This window comes from Sphaeramia orbicularis, chromosome 6 (genome assembly GCF_902148855.1).
Source record: "Sphaeramia orbicularis chromosome 6, fSphaOr1.1, whole genome shotgun sequence".
Classification (NCBI taxonomy): Eukaryota; Metazoa; Chordata; class Actinopteri; order Kurtiformes; family Apogonidae; genus Sphaeramia; species Sphaeramia orbicularis.
The window spans coordinates 39,444,203-39,459,354 of NC_043962.1; the positions used below are offsets into that span (position 1 = coordinate 39,444,203).

A 15,152-nucleotide genomic window follows, 5' to 3' on the forward strand; every position below is an offset into this window, starting at 1 on the left:
GTAAAGTAGTCATTTACCATAATAATTCCATAATTTGCTGTTAATGATAATGTTTTATACTGTACTTGTGTACTTTACATAAGTAACATTTTGAATTGAGGACTTTTATTCCAGTTGAGTGTTTCTTCTTTTATTTAAGAAAGATCTGAGCCTTTCCTCCACCTCTGAATCCATCAATTCTCTTCAAATCCAAAGTTCAGTACTTATCGACAAGGGTAGTTTGATTTGTACTCATCTATTTGGCTGCCAGTGCTGAAACTGCTGAATGCTTAGGGTTCACATCTTTAAATCTGGTCCAATAAATCAATAAAAGTCACTATCACTGATTGTATTTCCTTTTATTATGATGTAAAAACCCAAACTGATGGAACTGTCTGAACACTGACAGCCATGGTGAAGGTATTCTGAAGAGCAGTGCTGTGAAAACAGGTTAATGCTGGAAAATTGGCGTATTTCCTACAAGAAATACAGTAATTGAGACAAGTTGAACAGCCAGGTCTGCTACTTTAAATAGCTGCTCAATAGTTCAGTAATTAGGATCAAAAGCAATTAATCAATGAAGCTCCTGACAGTGGCTGTCACCTGAAGGCTGGCTCCTCGCTTACCTGTAAAGCTGGAAATCCCTGCCTCTCGACCTCATCCCGCCAAACAATCAGCATCTTTTTCACCCAGATAGGAGACTGTGTGGTGATGTCATAAAAAAAAAAAAAACGGACCAGTGTACACAGATTTTAGTCGTCGTTGGTGATAAAGAGTGACGGCAACACCACTTTCACTCTTCCCTGCTGGGAGGACAGTCTCTGTGCAGTCACCCTGGACTTCTAATTATAGGACACACAAATGAGATTAGACTGTGTCTGTGGGGCTTAAACACACTCAGAGCTCACCTGAGAGGATGCTGCATTAAACCAAGAGCTCAGAAACACACTTAATATTTAAGCAGCTGTTTATAGATTTTTTTTTTCTCCACTTGTGAGAGCATGAGAAAAAAAAACCAGCAGGTACGAGAAAACAGTGCAAGTCCCAGTTTAAAAAGATTTATCCCATTACAACTACAACCTCACTAAGCTGCTTTTCAGGGCATTACACTACTCACACTGCACTACAGATCACTGTATCATATCTGAACTGATAAGTCCAGCTCTAATACGACAGCATGACTTCAAAAATAGAATGCAGACAAAGCCTTTTACAGACATAAAAATGTGTTCAATGGTTCTTCTCTATTTGTGCTTCTGTGTTTAACCCAGAAAGACCCAAACAGCCACTGGCAACCAAAAGCATCTACTGATCTACAATGTTTAATACCTGTTGATCCACTAATTCTATCAATATATGTAAATAATTGGTGTAAAATACAGTTTGTCATCTTTTCATGGTCATCAGATGTGACCCATTTGGATGTTGAATGAAAGTGATGAAAGTGGCTACATGGTTTCTTCTTCTCCATGCACCTTGGAAGTAGATGACATTCTTCCAGAACCTTCCATTTAGATCTATTTAGAAGGAAATGGACGGTTTTCTCAGTCAACACAGGAACACTTCATCCTTCAGTTTATCACAAACACTGAAAATCAACGCATTTGGAGATTTGTGTTTTTTACTGGACAGGAGGAGGATGAAACATTATAATCTGAAATGTATCTAATACTGTCAGACGAATATAATGGAAGAAAAAGTACAATCTTTACCAATGAGATAAACAGAAGAAGAATGAAGATTAAATGGAAATACACAACTAAAGTACAGGTATTTAGTTCACTTCCATCATCAACAGTTATATATATTATAGACAATGACACACTTTAATCCTCAAAGACCCAAACAACCACTAGAACCAAACACATCTACTGATCTATAATGTTAATACCTGCTGATCCACTAATCTTATCAATATATTAAACAATCGGTATAACCTGCAGTTTGTCATCTTTTCATGCTCATCAGATATGACCCATTTGGACGTTCAGAGGTTCCGTAGTGAACATGGAAACACCGTCATCTTCTACAACATTGATTCACCAGTAAAACCCATAGAGTTGGATCAATGACAGTGGATGGACACACTTGGTTTATGTTCATTTAATGATATATTTGACTCAGAAAGTCACTTTTTCTTCAGTTTTCTGTGTTTTTTAAACAATAACCCTCAACTGTAAACTCAGCATGATAATTAAACTACATGATCAATAAATTAATTATTGGAAAATACCTGATTTTCACTGAAAAAACACAAAATACAGAGGATAATACTATGATAGATGGTGATAAATTACTTTAAAAAGGTTCAAATAGACAAAAATCTATTTGGGAACTACCACAAAAGTAGCACTGGGTCTTTATGGGTTAAAATTTTGGTCCATATGTCCAAATGAGAAATGCCACTCAGAATTTCCTTGTATGAAATGTATGCAAGGTAAGTATGTATTGATGATAACTGCCCCTGTGATGCTGTTTACGTGGGGAAAACTAACTACAATCGCAGTTTTTGCTTACATTTTTTTACTTCAACTCCATTCATGTATTGTGGTTTTTACTATATGTTAGTGCCACAACTGTTACTTTCCAATAAATACTCATTTTAGTGGTTATTTGATTAGTTGATACAATAACAATTTAACTATTATGGAAATGTGGGAAGTATTTGTAAGTATTGTACTTAATTGGTTTATTTCCATTTTATTCTACCTCATGTTGTATATTTCACAACTTTCTTATGTTGTCTTAAACCATAAAGACTCAAACAACCACTGGAGACCAAAATCATCTACCAATATAAAATGTTTAATACCTGTTGATCCACTAATTCTATCAATACATGTAAATAACTGGTGTAAAATACAGTTTGTCATCTTTTCATGGTCATCAGATATGACCCATTTGGATGTTCAGAGGCTCCATAGTTACCATGGAAACACCGTCATCTTCTACAACATTGATTCACCAGTAAAACCCATGGAGTTGGATCAATGACAGTGGATGGACACACTGGGTTTATGTTCAGTTAATGATGAAAAAAGAAAAAAAAAGTCATATTTTCTTAATTTTTCTCTGTTTCTGACATGACAATTAACTTTAATCTGAGCTTTTATGAACATCTACATGATGAGTATATTAAATATGGGAAAATGCCTGATTTTTAATGAAGAAATGCAAAATACAGAGGATAATATTATAGTAAATGGTGATAAATTGCTCAAAAAAGGTTAAATAGAGAGAGAAATTCATTTGGGAACAGCCGGAAAACTAACACTGGGTCATTATGGGTTAAGTCCTCTAGAACCTACCTTAAACCAAAAAAGTAGAGGTACTTTAGCTTTTATGTGTTCATGTAATAATGTTTTCCACTTGTTCATCTGTCCGTCCAGTTCTCATGGATGTGACATGATCATAACTCGATAAATTACAGGATAGTTGTGAAAATAACATGACACAGACATTGAACTGAACAAAATAATGAAATGTGGAGATTTATTAAATATATCTAAATGGCCAAAGATCAGCGTCGTCATTATGTATTGCAATCATAATATCTCAGTGAAATTTGGCACAAATGTTCACCTCGATTCAAGGATGAACTTTGGTGGCCAAAGATCAAAGGTCAAAGGCTACATGGTTTAAATGAACCAAACCTGAGAATCAAAATCACAATGATCTTTATTGTGAAGGTCATTTTCATATATGAGGAATTTGTCTTGGTGTATGGGAGACAAACATTAACAATAAAGATATATTTAGAAAATTGAAAAATCTGAAAAAAAAAAAAACACATGATAAAAATATACAGATTACATATAAATGACAGTCAGTGGTGAGAGCCAAAGGATTTCTTGAACCTGTTTGAATTGTGCCACCATGTACAGACATAATGCTTGTTTGTTTTTTGTTTTGTTTTTTTCTAAAGATAATATTGTGAGTCAAGAAAGTCATGGGATGTGGCAAAGATACTAAAGTAACGTTTAGTTTCGTGTGGAAACCGTTCAGTGGACTGCAGCTCTCATCTTATATGATACACATCACCAACCCCAGAGTACCCGTTATCTCTGCGTATTTCACCTCCATCTATGAAAACGAACTGAAAAAAGTGTTGAAAGAGGTGAAAATTGTTGAAGGTGCAGAGACATTTTCAACAACTCTGAACAGATCATGGAAAGAGACAGGTATATAAAGACGTCACCTCTGTAACTGTACCTAGTGTTTCTACTCACATGTTTTCACAGTCTGATACTTTAATAGCTTTACAACAACAACTTTCCTGACATGTAAAACTATCTTTTATACTGACAAACATCATATGTTTGCATAACTCAAAGGAGATCAAACAATTACTATTGTATTTAACAGTATGAAACCATTGCAGTGTATATAGGACTATAAATGATATAAAATAAAATGAAATAAAAAATAAAGTAAGAACTACAGACCCTATCCCGTACAGACTTTTCTGTCCATTATTAACCCTTTCATGCACGAATTATGAGAACCTTAATCAAAATTTTTTCCGGAGTGTTTTTATTCCTCTTTTGGCATGAAAAAAACAATGCGATTGAAAATTTTCGTCTGATAAATAAATAAATAAATAAAAATTATTTAAAGAATAAAAAAAAAATAAAAAATTCTGATGAACTTATTTTTCATGAAGTTGCAAAAATGTCCACTCAGCTGGACACCACACATTAAATTTTTGACACACAGAAACATGTATTTACTGATAAATTGTGAGAAAACTATGGAGAGGGCTTGTGATTCTGGGGGATTTTTGCTCAGGAGAGATCTACATAATGTTACCAATTCATGTCAGAAAAGATATGTAGTGTCTTAAAACTTTAATAAAGATTTATGTTAAAAAAAAAAAAAAAAAAAAAAATGAAAAGAACAACAAAACCCACGAACATACAAGAGAACAGCTGTAGAAGAGCTGTCCACTGGGTGACCACTGTGCATGAAAGGGTTAAATACCAACGGTGTTTAAGTGCTGATATCATATTTTACACAATAAACAATTCACAGGACTATACATGTCGATAAGCAAGAAATGACATTTCATCAAAAAAATATAATTAATACATTCTGTTATATTCCTTATAGTCTTCTCTACATGTATTGTATGACATGGATGTAAACTGTCATTATGACTGACCACCTGAAGACAAATACTTGTGAGTTTTCTAATTTAGTTCATTTGTGCTCAGTGTGCACAGGGATAACATGTAAACACCTTAAAAATGACATGTATACTTTAAGTGCATACAACTTTAGTGTCTATTACTGGCATTTAACCAATCAGAAACCTATTTTCCAACATGTTTTACATTTTAAGGGATTCACAGACACTATCAACACTTCAAGGTCATCTGAACCACTATAGATTTTTCAAAGTAATCTACTTAAATCTTTAGAAAAATAACTTTAGGTACACTGTGTTACAGTTCATGTGAGAGTTTAATACTATTTGACAGTGAATGTTTGCTGGAAACAAACTAAATGTCTGTCAGTGAAATGCTGTTTTAGTAAAAAAAAAAAAAAAAGCTTTGATAATGACAAAAAAGACATTGTAGTGTTACATGCAAACAAATACAGAAGGATTTGAACTAAGCTGTAGATACATGACCTTGGATACAGATTAAATCAGCAGATTTCAGTCTGTGTATAAAGTGAATATTGTTTTTCGTGTGTGCTGTGTAACTCGTCCGAGACTTTGATAAAACATTTGACTGACAAGACGACGTTTTGTCTGAAGTCTGCATGAATTAAAAGACACTCTCCATATTCAGATGTCCTGTCTGTTTCTGTGTTTTTATGCAGCAGACTCTTATCTTCTGTTATGGAGACCTAGGACAGTTGTCATATCTGACCTGTACTTTACTTATTTTATTTAGTTTTTCTATTCTGTGATATCGGCCAGAATCAGGGGTCAAACATCATTTGATTCAGGACAACAATAAGGTTCATCTGGTTCATTTGGCTTGAACACATTTGCTATGAATTCTCTGAAAGTGCAAATAGGACTTACAGTATGTGTTACCACTGGCAGTGTGACAACTCCCATTTTACCTGACTTTTTAAAGAACATGGGCAGGATAAATAGTTGAAAAGTTATGGAACATTTTTGAGCAAAAAGTCATGTTAGCCACAGATGATGTTCTCGGTCTTGGGGGGTTAACTATGGCAGCCAAGGTCCAGTAACTGATCAACTAGTTGATTGTGTGATGCTAATACTAGTAGTGGATACCGACTAAGGACATTTATTCAAGTACAGTCTTTAAGTACAGCACAAAAAACATGAATTATGATATGATACAGTACTCTACCAGTAATAAGTAGCTTAGAAAGTATCTAAACTTACCTCTGCATTGAGGAGCTATGACATTAACCTGCTCTGATATGTATTAGTTGGTGATTAAAACAGAACAATGTAATACTCTCTATTAATATAATACTTTAGAAGGGGCCCGTTTGCATCATAAATATTCTTACTTTTGATATTAAGTGATTTTAAAGTGCATTTTGTTTTGAATCCAGAACTTTTATCTGTTAGTCCACAAGTTTTTAGAAATGATCTGCCTCAGATTAAATGTGCTAAAACAAATGAAAATAGTGTTGGTTAGCTCATGATTTTAATGAATATGATAATTATTACACATATATATTGGTTTATGTACATTTATACAATAGATTTATGAATCTTCTACTAGAAAGAACCTGTGAAGTGAATGTATTGTAATGTACAGACAGTGTTTTGAAGTAGATCTAATAGTTCTGAGATGAACACTCCTTTTGAATGAAACCGTTTCTGTCATTAATTCTCTGAATTTTACAATATTACCTTGGAATTTCCCCTTGTGGGATTAGTAAAGGCATATGTTATCTTACCTAAAACTGTATCTTGTAAGCTCGAGTCAACCAACATTTTTGACTTTATTTTTCTTTTTTAGTCACTCTGTAAAGTTTCACTACTTTTATTCTGGAGGCAGTTTATTTACAGACCAGTGTAATTTCTGTTGTAACAAAAGTGTTTGATGGCTCTTACACATCTGTAACAGTTGTAATAATATGAAAAGTCGTTAACCCTTTCATGCATGAATTATGAGAACCTTAATGGGTCAAAACACAGTAATGTCCCGTCAGAGAGCGAACTTTAATTGATTACCATTCCAACATTTATTTCAATATAAAGTAGCTCCTTGTTTTGGATGATCCCTTATGGTCTAACTAAAGCAAAAATGAATTTAAAAGTAAAACTGTGGGTCAAATTGTCTCTAAAAAGGTCCCGTCAGACAGATTTTGAATACCGTGTTTTGACCCTAATCAAGATATTTTTCCTTTTTATTCTTCTTTAGACATGAAAAAAACAATGCAATTGAAAACTTTTTTATAACCTATTTTTCATGGAGTTGCAAAAATATCCACTCAGCTGGACATCATGCGTTTAATTTTTGAAGCAAAGAAACATGCATTTACTGATACACTGTGTGAAAACTATGAAAAAAAAATTATTAAATGCTGCTAATCTGGTGTTTTGTCACATTTAAACATACTCTAATATTAGTTATTATTCACTTTATGGAGATAATATGCCAAAAACAAACTTTTTGTTTAAGAAAAATGGTTAATTACAGTCTATTAACAATAACAAGCAATTGATTTACACTCAAACATGTTAGTGCTATCAAGAACAGCAAAGTTACAGTAATGGTATGAACTGCAGGGTAAGGTATGATGCATAGGCGTCCACTGTGTTGGCTGATATGGAACTAAAACAATCAAATCCATGAATATACAAGAGAACAGCTGTATGCAGTAAATTTGCCAGTGTAAAAAATGCAGTGTCAAAGTATTTTAATTCTTTCGGAGTTATTCCAACAATGGACAGAGTAAAATTTAACAAGATAATTTCCAGTGTTGGTGAAAATAATTGGAGTTAACAGAGTTTTTACACGGTCAGTGTCATATATTCAGTGTTAAAGTAAATTGACTCTCTCAAAGTTAATTCAACACCAATAAGAGCAAGATACCTTTCAGTGTTAAAAAATAATGACTCTGAAAAGCCCCGCCCACCAACCTCCATGCTCAAACTGAGTGAGAAGTTGGACTCTGGCATCGCCATCTTCCTCGCATCAAAAAACTGCGTTTGTAAGTTTGTGTAAATAAACTATTGCTTTTGTTTTTTCATCCAAGCAGAATCTGTGTGCAAGAATTTAGTTACATCGTCATTGTCAATGTTGGGTATGTGTTTTCAAATACTGAATTTCAAATGGATAACATGATATCAGGTTGACGGCTTTCATTTTACATGTCATTTTATGTTTACTTTTAATTGCAATATTTAATTTTCACTTGGAATAAATTGGGTACAGAAATAATTGTATCTTTTTTTTTTCCCCCTGCAGACACTGGGACTATAGTACATCATATGTAACACTGGTAGGAGGCAGTTAAAAATCAACACTATTTGGAGTAATTTATTTATCAACATGTAGTGTTAAGTAGGTTTAACACTGGAAAAGTTATTTCTTAACACTTAACTCTTCAGTGTTGAATGTGAATAACACTATGGGTGTTATTTCTCACATAGTGTAAAACTTGATTGACACTAATTGGTGTAGTGTAGTGTAGTGTAAAATATTAACTCTTACTAGAGTAAAGTTGACTCCGGAAATGTAACTCTATGTTCAGTGTAAATTTTACACTTTGTAGATAGGGACCATATGTTCACTGAGGTAGTGTTAAAATTAACTCTTTAAGTGTTATATAAACACTGGCAATTTTACTGTGTAGAATAGCTGCCAACTGTAGTGACCACTACACATGAAAGGGTTAAAGATAGAAAGTTGTAGTTGTTGACATTTACAGCACGCTAATGAATCCTATATGTGCGCATCATTGCAGTGTTAATAATCATGCAGATGTGTGTATCAGTGGTTGGTGTTAAACTCTGGAATTCTCTTTATAATGAGTTGAAGGACTGTAAAAACATATTCCAACCGAAAAAAAAGTGTATAAAGAAAGAGCAATGAGATTATATGAACGGTTATAAGTTTTACATTTGGCTTCGTATTTGTTTTGTTTTTTGTGACATATTTATTTACTTGCTTTGGACTGGTAAAATGTTTTTGCATCATTTCATCAGGTTCACATTTACCTATGTTTTGTACTTTCTGGATATGTAGTTTTGCACTTGGTTTTGTATTCATTTGGTACTATCTTTGGATGTATTTAGTTGGTTTGTCTGACTTTGTACAGTATGATTTTATAGCTAGTTGTGTATGGCTAACCATTAACCCTTTCATGAACGAATTATGAGAACCTTAGTCAAGATTTTTTTCTTCAGTGTTTAGCCATGAAAAAAACAATGCGATCGAGGTTTTTTTTTCTATGGAGTCACAAAAATATCCATGCATTTCATTTTTGAAGTAAAGAAACGTGTTTAAAACCCAATATCAGAAAGTGATATGAAAACAATGAAATAAAAACATTTTTAATGCTGCTAATCTGATGTCTTCTCACATTTTAACATATTCTAATGCTAGTAATTACTCACTTCATGGAGATAATTTGCAAAAAAAAACCCTTCTTGTCTAACAAAATACAATTGATTTACACTTAAACATGTTACTGCAGATCAGGTTTATCAAGAACAGTAAAGTTACAGTAATGATCTGAATTACAGTGTATGGGATGGCGCATAAGCGTCCACTGTGTTGGCTGATATGGAACTAAAACAACAAAACCCATTACTACACAAGAAAACAGCTGGAGAATAACTGTCCACTGGAGTGGACAGTGCATGAAAGGGTTAAGGTTATTATTATTTAGAAGGGGGCAGGAAATATAAGATTTTCTTCATCCTGCTCCTTTTCGAGCATGGGTGTGTACATGTTTGTTTACTTGATGATTATTGAATGTTACTGATGAAATGCACAACCATGAACAAAATAAATAAATAAATGAATAAATAAATAAATAAATAAATAAATAAATGATTACTACTACTGTTTATATGTTCCCTATTGATGCTAAACAGTTGGAGTGATGATGTGGATGAGGGTGAGAGAAGTGGTGGATGTGGTTGAATGTGGTCTGTTTATAGGAGGTGGAGCTGACAGACCAACACTGACACACACACACACACACACACACACACTCTCTCTCTCTCTCTCTCTCTCTCTCTCTCTCTCTCTCTCTCTCTCCTCTGCTGTGCCTCTCTCTCTCTCCTCAGTCTGCCTCCGGGTTCAGCACAGACCGCTTCAGCAGCAGTGGGAGTGAAAACTTGAGTCTCTCAGTAGAAACAGTACAAACTAAAAGCACGGGCAGCCACCTGCGATGCTCCTGGATGTTCGGTCAGCTCCTCTGAACCTCCTCATCCTCTTCTTCCTCTTCTTCTCTGTCTCCTGCTGTCCCGGGGAAACACGCGCTTTCGCTTTCCGATGTGAGTTCACCCGTGCGTAATAGTCCGGGTCCGTGCGCGCCGTCATGGCTTATCCTCAGGGTTTCCTCTTCCAGCCGTCCGTGTCCCTGGCTCTGCACTCCTGTCCGTCCTTCAGCTCCGGGGTCATCATAGGACCGAGGACGGAGGAGCTCGGCCGGTCCTCTTCGGGCTCTGCTTTCGCTCCGTACTCGGGATCAGCGACCTCCCCCGGATTCAACTCCCACCTCCCGTACGGCGGGGAGCCCCGGGCGGCGGCGACCCTCAACTCTTTTGTGGTGAGTGTCCGCGCACGGAGCCGCTCCATGCACCTGCTCCTGGGGGGTTAAGTTGAGGATTTTTGCGCTTTAGTTGAAGAAAGTCTCACTTTTCGCGCGTAATGACGCACAGAGTGAAAAAGTCAAGCGTCTGTTCTGTAAGTGTTAGAAAGTTGTTTTGAAGAGCGGATATGTTTGATATGGAGGATATTAAATCGTTATTGTGAGAAACACCAGGTTTAGAACCATTACAGACAGCATAGATCCAAATAAAGTTCCCCTATGAGTTGATTTGGTGACCTAGATTGAATTATTTACGGCACAAAACTAGGAGGAATATCCTTAAATTCATTATTTATTGTTCCTTTTGACTCCAAAAATGTGAAAGAAGGAATATGTGATATCAAATAGGTACAAATGCACTAAAACAAGCAGAAACTGTTTGTAAATGTGTTTAAATTTTGAGTAAAATTAAATTAACGACCCTCAAGAAGCTTTTACCGGTTGCATTAAACCCAAATATAAACCCAGTGCAGCAGCTGCTTTCCAAAAGATTATCTTTTTTTTTTCAACCTAAATAATTTATTACTTTCTGTTATGGTTTTACTTATCTTGAATATGAACAATGGTCTAATTTTTGCATGAATTTAATATATATCACTAAGAAACTGTATTTTGTAGGAAGTCCCAGTTAGAACACGTATTTATTTATTATACACTTAAATAATTGCAGCTCATCAGCATCATAAAGCAGCCTAAAACTGAAGTGTGTTTGTATGCTCTATTGTTGATGTGTAAATAAGATGCAGTGCATGATACACTTATATTCTTAAAACACCATAATGTGAACTAGAGGATTATTTCTACATAATTTTTTCATGTACAAATTGAGTTCTGCGTGCCGGGTTAAATTTTGTTTGTGTGTTTGTTTATAATTTAATCCTTATTTAACTTTGGTTAGTCCCATTAAGATTAGGAATCTCCTTTTCAGAGAGAACTGCCAAGACAGCTGCTGCACTACTAACATGAAAGGTGCACAAAGATAACAGACACACACAGTCATAATGAAGGGCTGCAGATATAGATCAATTCACAAAAAAGTAAGACTAACTTTAAAAGTAAGTTAAAACATTACAATTGAAAACACAAAAAGAAACAAGAATGTTCTCATTTTAACAAAACTGTGCATATTTATCTTCATTTATGGTTTAATCTTCCAGAGTCCTGGATATGACCCGTCCTCCAGCATCACCGGCTCCTTAGATTATCACCCATTTGGGGCGTTGGGGCCTTATCCATACGGAGACCCCGCCTACAGGAAAAATGCCACGCGGGATGCCACAGCCACGCTGAAGGCCTGGCTGAATGAGCACCGTAAGAACCCGTACCCCACCAAGGGGGAGAAGATCATGCTGGCCATCATCACCAAGATGACGCTGACGCAGGTGTCCACCTGGTTCGCCAACGCCCGCAGGAGGCTGAAGAAGGAGAACAAGATGACCTGGACCCCACGGAACAGGAGCGAGGACGAGGAGGAGGAGGACAACATCGACCTGGAGAGGAACGACGAGGATGAGGAGCCGATGAAGCTGAATAATGAAGCAGAGTCAAAGAATGAGACTGGTGAGTGGGGGGGCAGTTGTTGTCCTTTACTTGGTCCAGAGTTATTGTCTGTTCACTACAGACTATAGAGCTCATGCCCTTAAATGCAGTCTGTAGCATATACCATTAGATAATTTTAAATACTGAATGATTTGAACTTGGCTGTCATCATTATTATTACAATGTGAATGAATGTGGCACTCAGATAATACTGAGACATAAAGTCAAAACTGAACCCAGGAAACACTCCTGATGTATATTAACATTTACTGTGGAAATGTAAACTATTTCTAAGTAAGAAAAACAAAGAGATATGATGTTTGTTTTTTCTGCAAGAACGAGTGACCATCAGTCAGCACAGTGATTATTAGAGCTTATTGATCCTCTCTTATATTCTCTGATTCCAGCCTCTGAAATCTGAATATTATTTATTTGTCTTTCAAATTGTGGACTGAACAAGACATGTAGTTTGTCATCTTGGGCTTTGACAAACACAGATCAGCATTTTTCACTATTTTCTAACATTCTATAGAGCATCAAACTGATTGACCGAGAGATTAATTGACAGTGAAAATAATCATTACTTGCAGCCCTGAATAAAACTTTATTTGCAGCTCCGTAGTGGAGCATAAAACAATGACTTCATTAAACAATCTATTGATTTTAAGAATAGACCTGTATTATGATTACTGACTATTTAGATTATAAATACATACATACTAGGAATGCAAGAACATATCAGTACACATTGTAATGTTAAGTTTTGTGATACTGTATTGATTCTCTTTTATTTAGATTAAAATATATTATAATCCCTGTATCTTGATTCTCTCCTGTTGAATGCATGTTTTCTTTGCACCGGTTTCCTTTTGCGGTTGCTTCCAGATTGTTTGGTGGATATGCAGCCTCTCTGTTCATGTCTGTTTGACTTCAACATGTTCCTAATCTCCCTCTGACCTGATCTCCTCTGCTGTGTCTAGCTGGCCTCCGTCCAGCCTCAGTGGGAAACCCTTGTGGGATGATTTACAGAGAGGACACCGGCAGCAGCAACGACACAGATCGGGGCTTAACTGATCCAGACTTTAAAGACTCTGGGGACAGAAGGCTGCCCCACATCCCAGGCCCCACCTCCACGGGGGCCCCTCCCCAAAACGTGCCACCACCACCACCGCCACCACCACTCGGGAGAGTTTCAGAAGCAGAAACGAGTCCAGCTTCTAAGGATCACGCCGGTGACTCTGCCATCCACAGTCCGAACCCGGCCCCTAAACCCAAACTGTGGTCCCTCGCTGAGATCGCCACCTCATCGGACAAAAGTAAAGGATCTAGTGACTCTTCTCAGAGCTCAGGGGTGGGACAGCAGCTCACAGCCCACCCTACGTCCACACACCGGACACCGTTCCCCCACGGGACAGCCCTGCCCAGACACCTTTACTACACTTCCCCCTTCATCCCCGGCTACTCCAACTACGGCACTTTGGGACCCCTACATGGTAGCCCCGGCTCAAACTTGGCCTCGGCGACACATTTAAACGGATTACATCAGACTATGCTGCAGAGAGCTGAGGCCTTGGCCAGAGACTGCAAACTACGAACCCAGAGCCAGGTGGACATGTGCAAAGACCTTCATGAACTGAAGAAAGGCATGACGAACGTGTAGGCCTGTCTGAGAGCAAATGGACTTTTATTTATTGGGGCCGAACAGTATTTGTGACATTCTTCCTTGAAATGTCTTGGATATCAAAGATTAAAATGGACAAAGGCCCTGCAGAGGCCACTGACTTTTATTTAGAAACACAAATATTGGATTTTAGACTGCGTTTTTCTATGTTGGTAAGATGTAATCTTTGTAGTGCGTTTCTGCACAGACCATGAAGTATCATTAAAAGCTAGTTTTATTAATATGGAACTGACCGCCTTGGATTTTTACAAATATTTGCAATTTCTTCAACTAAATTTAAATTACTTATTGTGTCATCATTTATTTTTTCCTTTTTGAGCACAGAGTGTAAAATTATAAAATTATTTTTAACCCTTAACAACCTCTTAACAATCTTCACTTTGAAAAAAAGAAAAATCTTTTTAGGTCGACTCCAACCACGTTAAATTGATCATAAACAGCTCAGAAAAACAATGTGAGAATAGCTGTCCCACTCAATTAAACTGATTAGTTAAAGACTGTAAATGTACAACCTTTTATGGTCATGTTTATTCATTTTCCCACCAAAATCACAGCCACATGGTCTCTTTTTTCACCTTAAAATCAATATAAGATTTTTTTATCTGTTAAAATTATGAGAGGACATTTTAAAGGTGATGCTGGTTTTACACGTCACTATTCTGATGCTTTCTTAATTGAAACACATCACTGAATCAAATCTGTTTCCAATCTCAGCGCTTACTTTCACCCTCAGACTCCTTTTGTAAACTTTTCTCGCCTTTCTTCAGTTCATGACGCTTTCACATTTTTATGTATATCTGGACTTTTTCTTGTTCCTAATAATCTCTTTTGTCATGTTTGAGCTCACATTGCTAAAATTATCTTTCTTTTTTAATATGAAAACAACAATATCAACCAAAGCAACTTATTGACGTCCTGCATTTAGTCAAATGATGTTACGGTGGCCCTTTTACTCCGTTAAAGTGATGAAAAGACATTTTACAGATTAGTAAGGTTGGGTTTAAATATTTTACAAACTCAGGTGATGCTTTTCTAATAATCTCAGCACCAAAGTCTCCGATGTAAACTTGTCTGTCTTCAGTTTATGAAGCTCTTCGCTGAGTTTCTTCATGTAAATCAGGGGTTTTTGTTCTGCCTCATCAAGTCAAGTCAGTTTTTGTTTATAACTCCATACCACAAATCACAT

At 36.2% G+C, this 15,152-nt stretch overlaps 2 protein-coding genes across 3 annotated transcripts in view; one reads left to right on the plus strand and one right to left on the minus strand.

The window, feature by feature from the left end:
* LOC115420877 (ankyrin repeat domain-containing protein SOWAHA) overlaps window positions 1-836 on the minus strand; it is an 87,486-nt gene extending 86,650 nt beyond the window's left edge. For both annotated transcript variants that reach the window (XM_030136467.1, XM_030136466.1), the window contains exon 1: window positions 606-836. The gene's annotated coding sequence lies outside the window, so the exon portion shown is untranslated. The remainder of the gene's footprint in view (window positions 1-605) is intronic.
* Window positions 837-10,236: 9,400 nt separating this feature from the next.
* On the plus strand, window positions 10,237-14,187 carry irx5b (iroquois homeobox 5b). Its single transcript, XM_030137575.1, has 3 exons — window positions 10,237-10,704; window positions 11,904-12,306; window positions 13,266-14,187. Exons 1-3 carry the CDS (start codon window positions 10,474-10,476, stop codon window positions 13,943-13,945), a joined length of 1,314 nt encoding a protein of 437 aa, XP_029993435.1. The 5' UTR covers window positions 10,237-10,473; the 3' UTR covers window positions 13,946-14,187.
* Window positions 14,188-15,152: the final 965 nt, after the last annotated feature.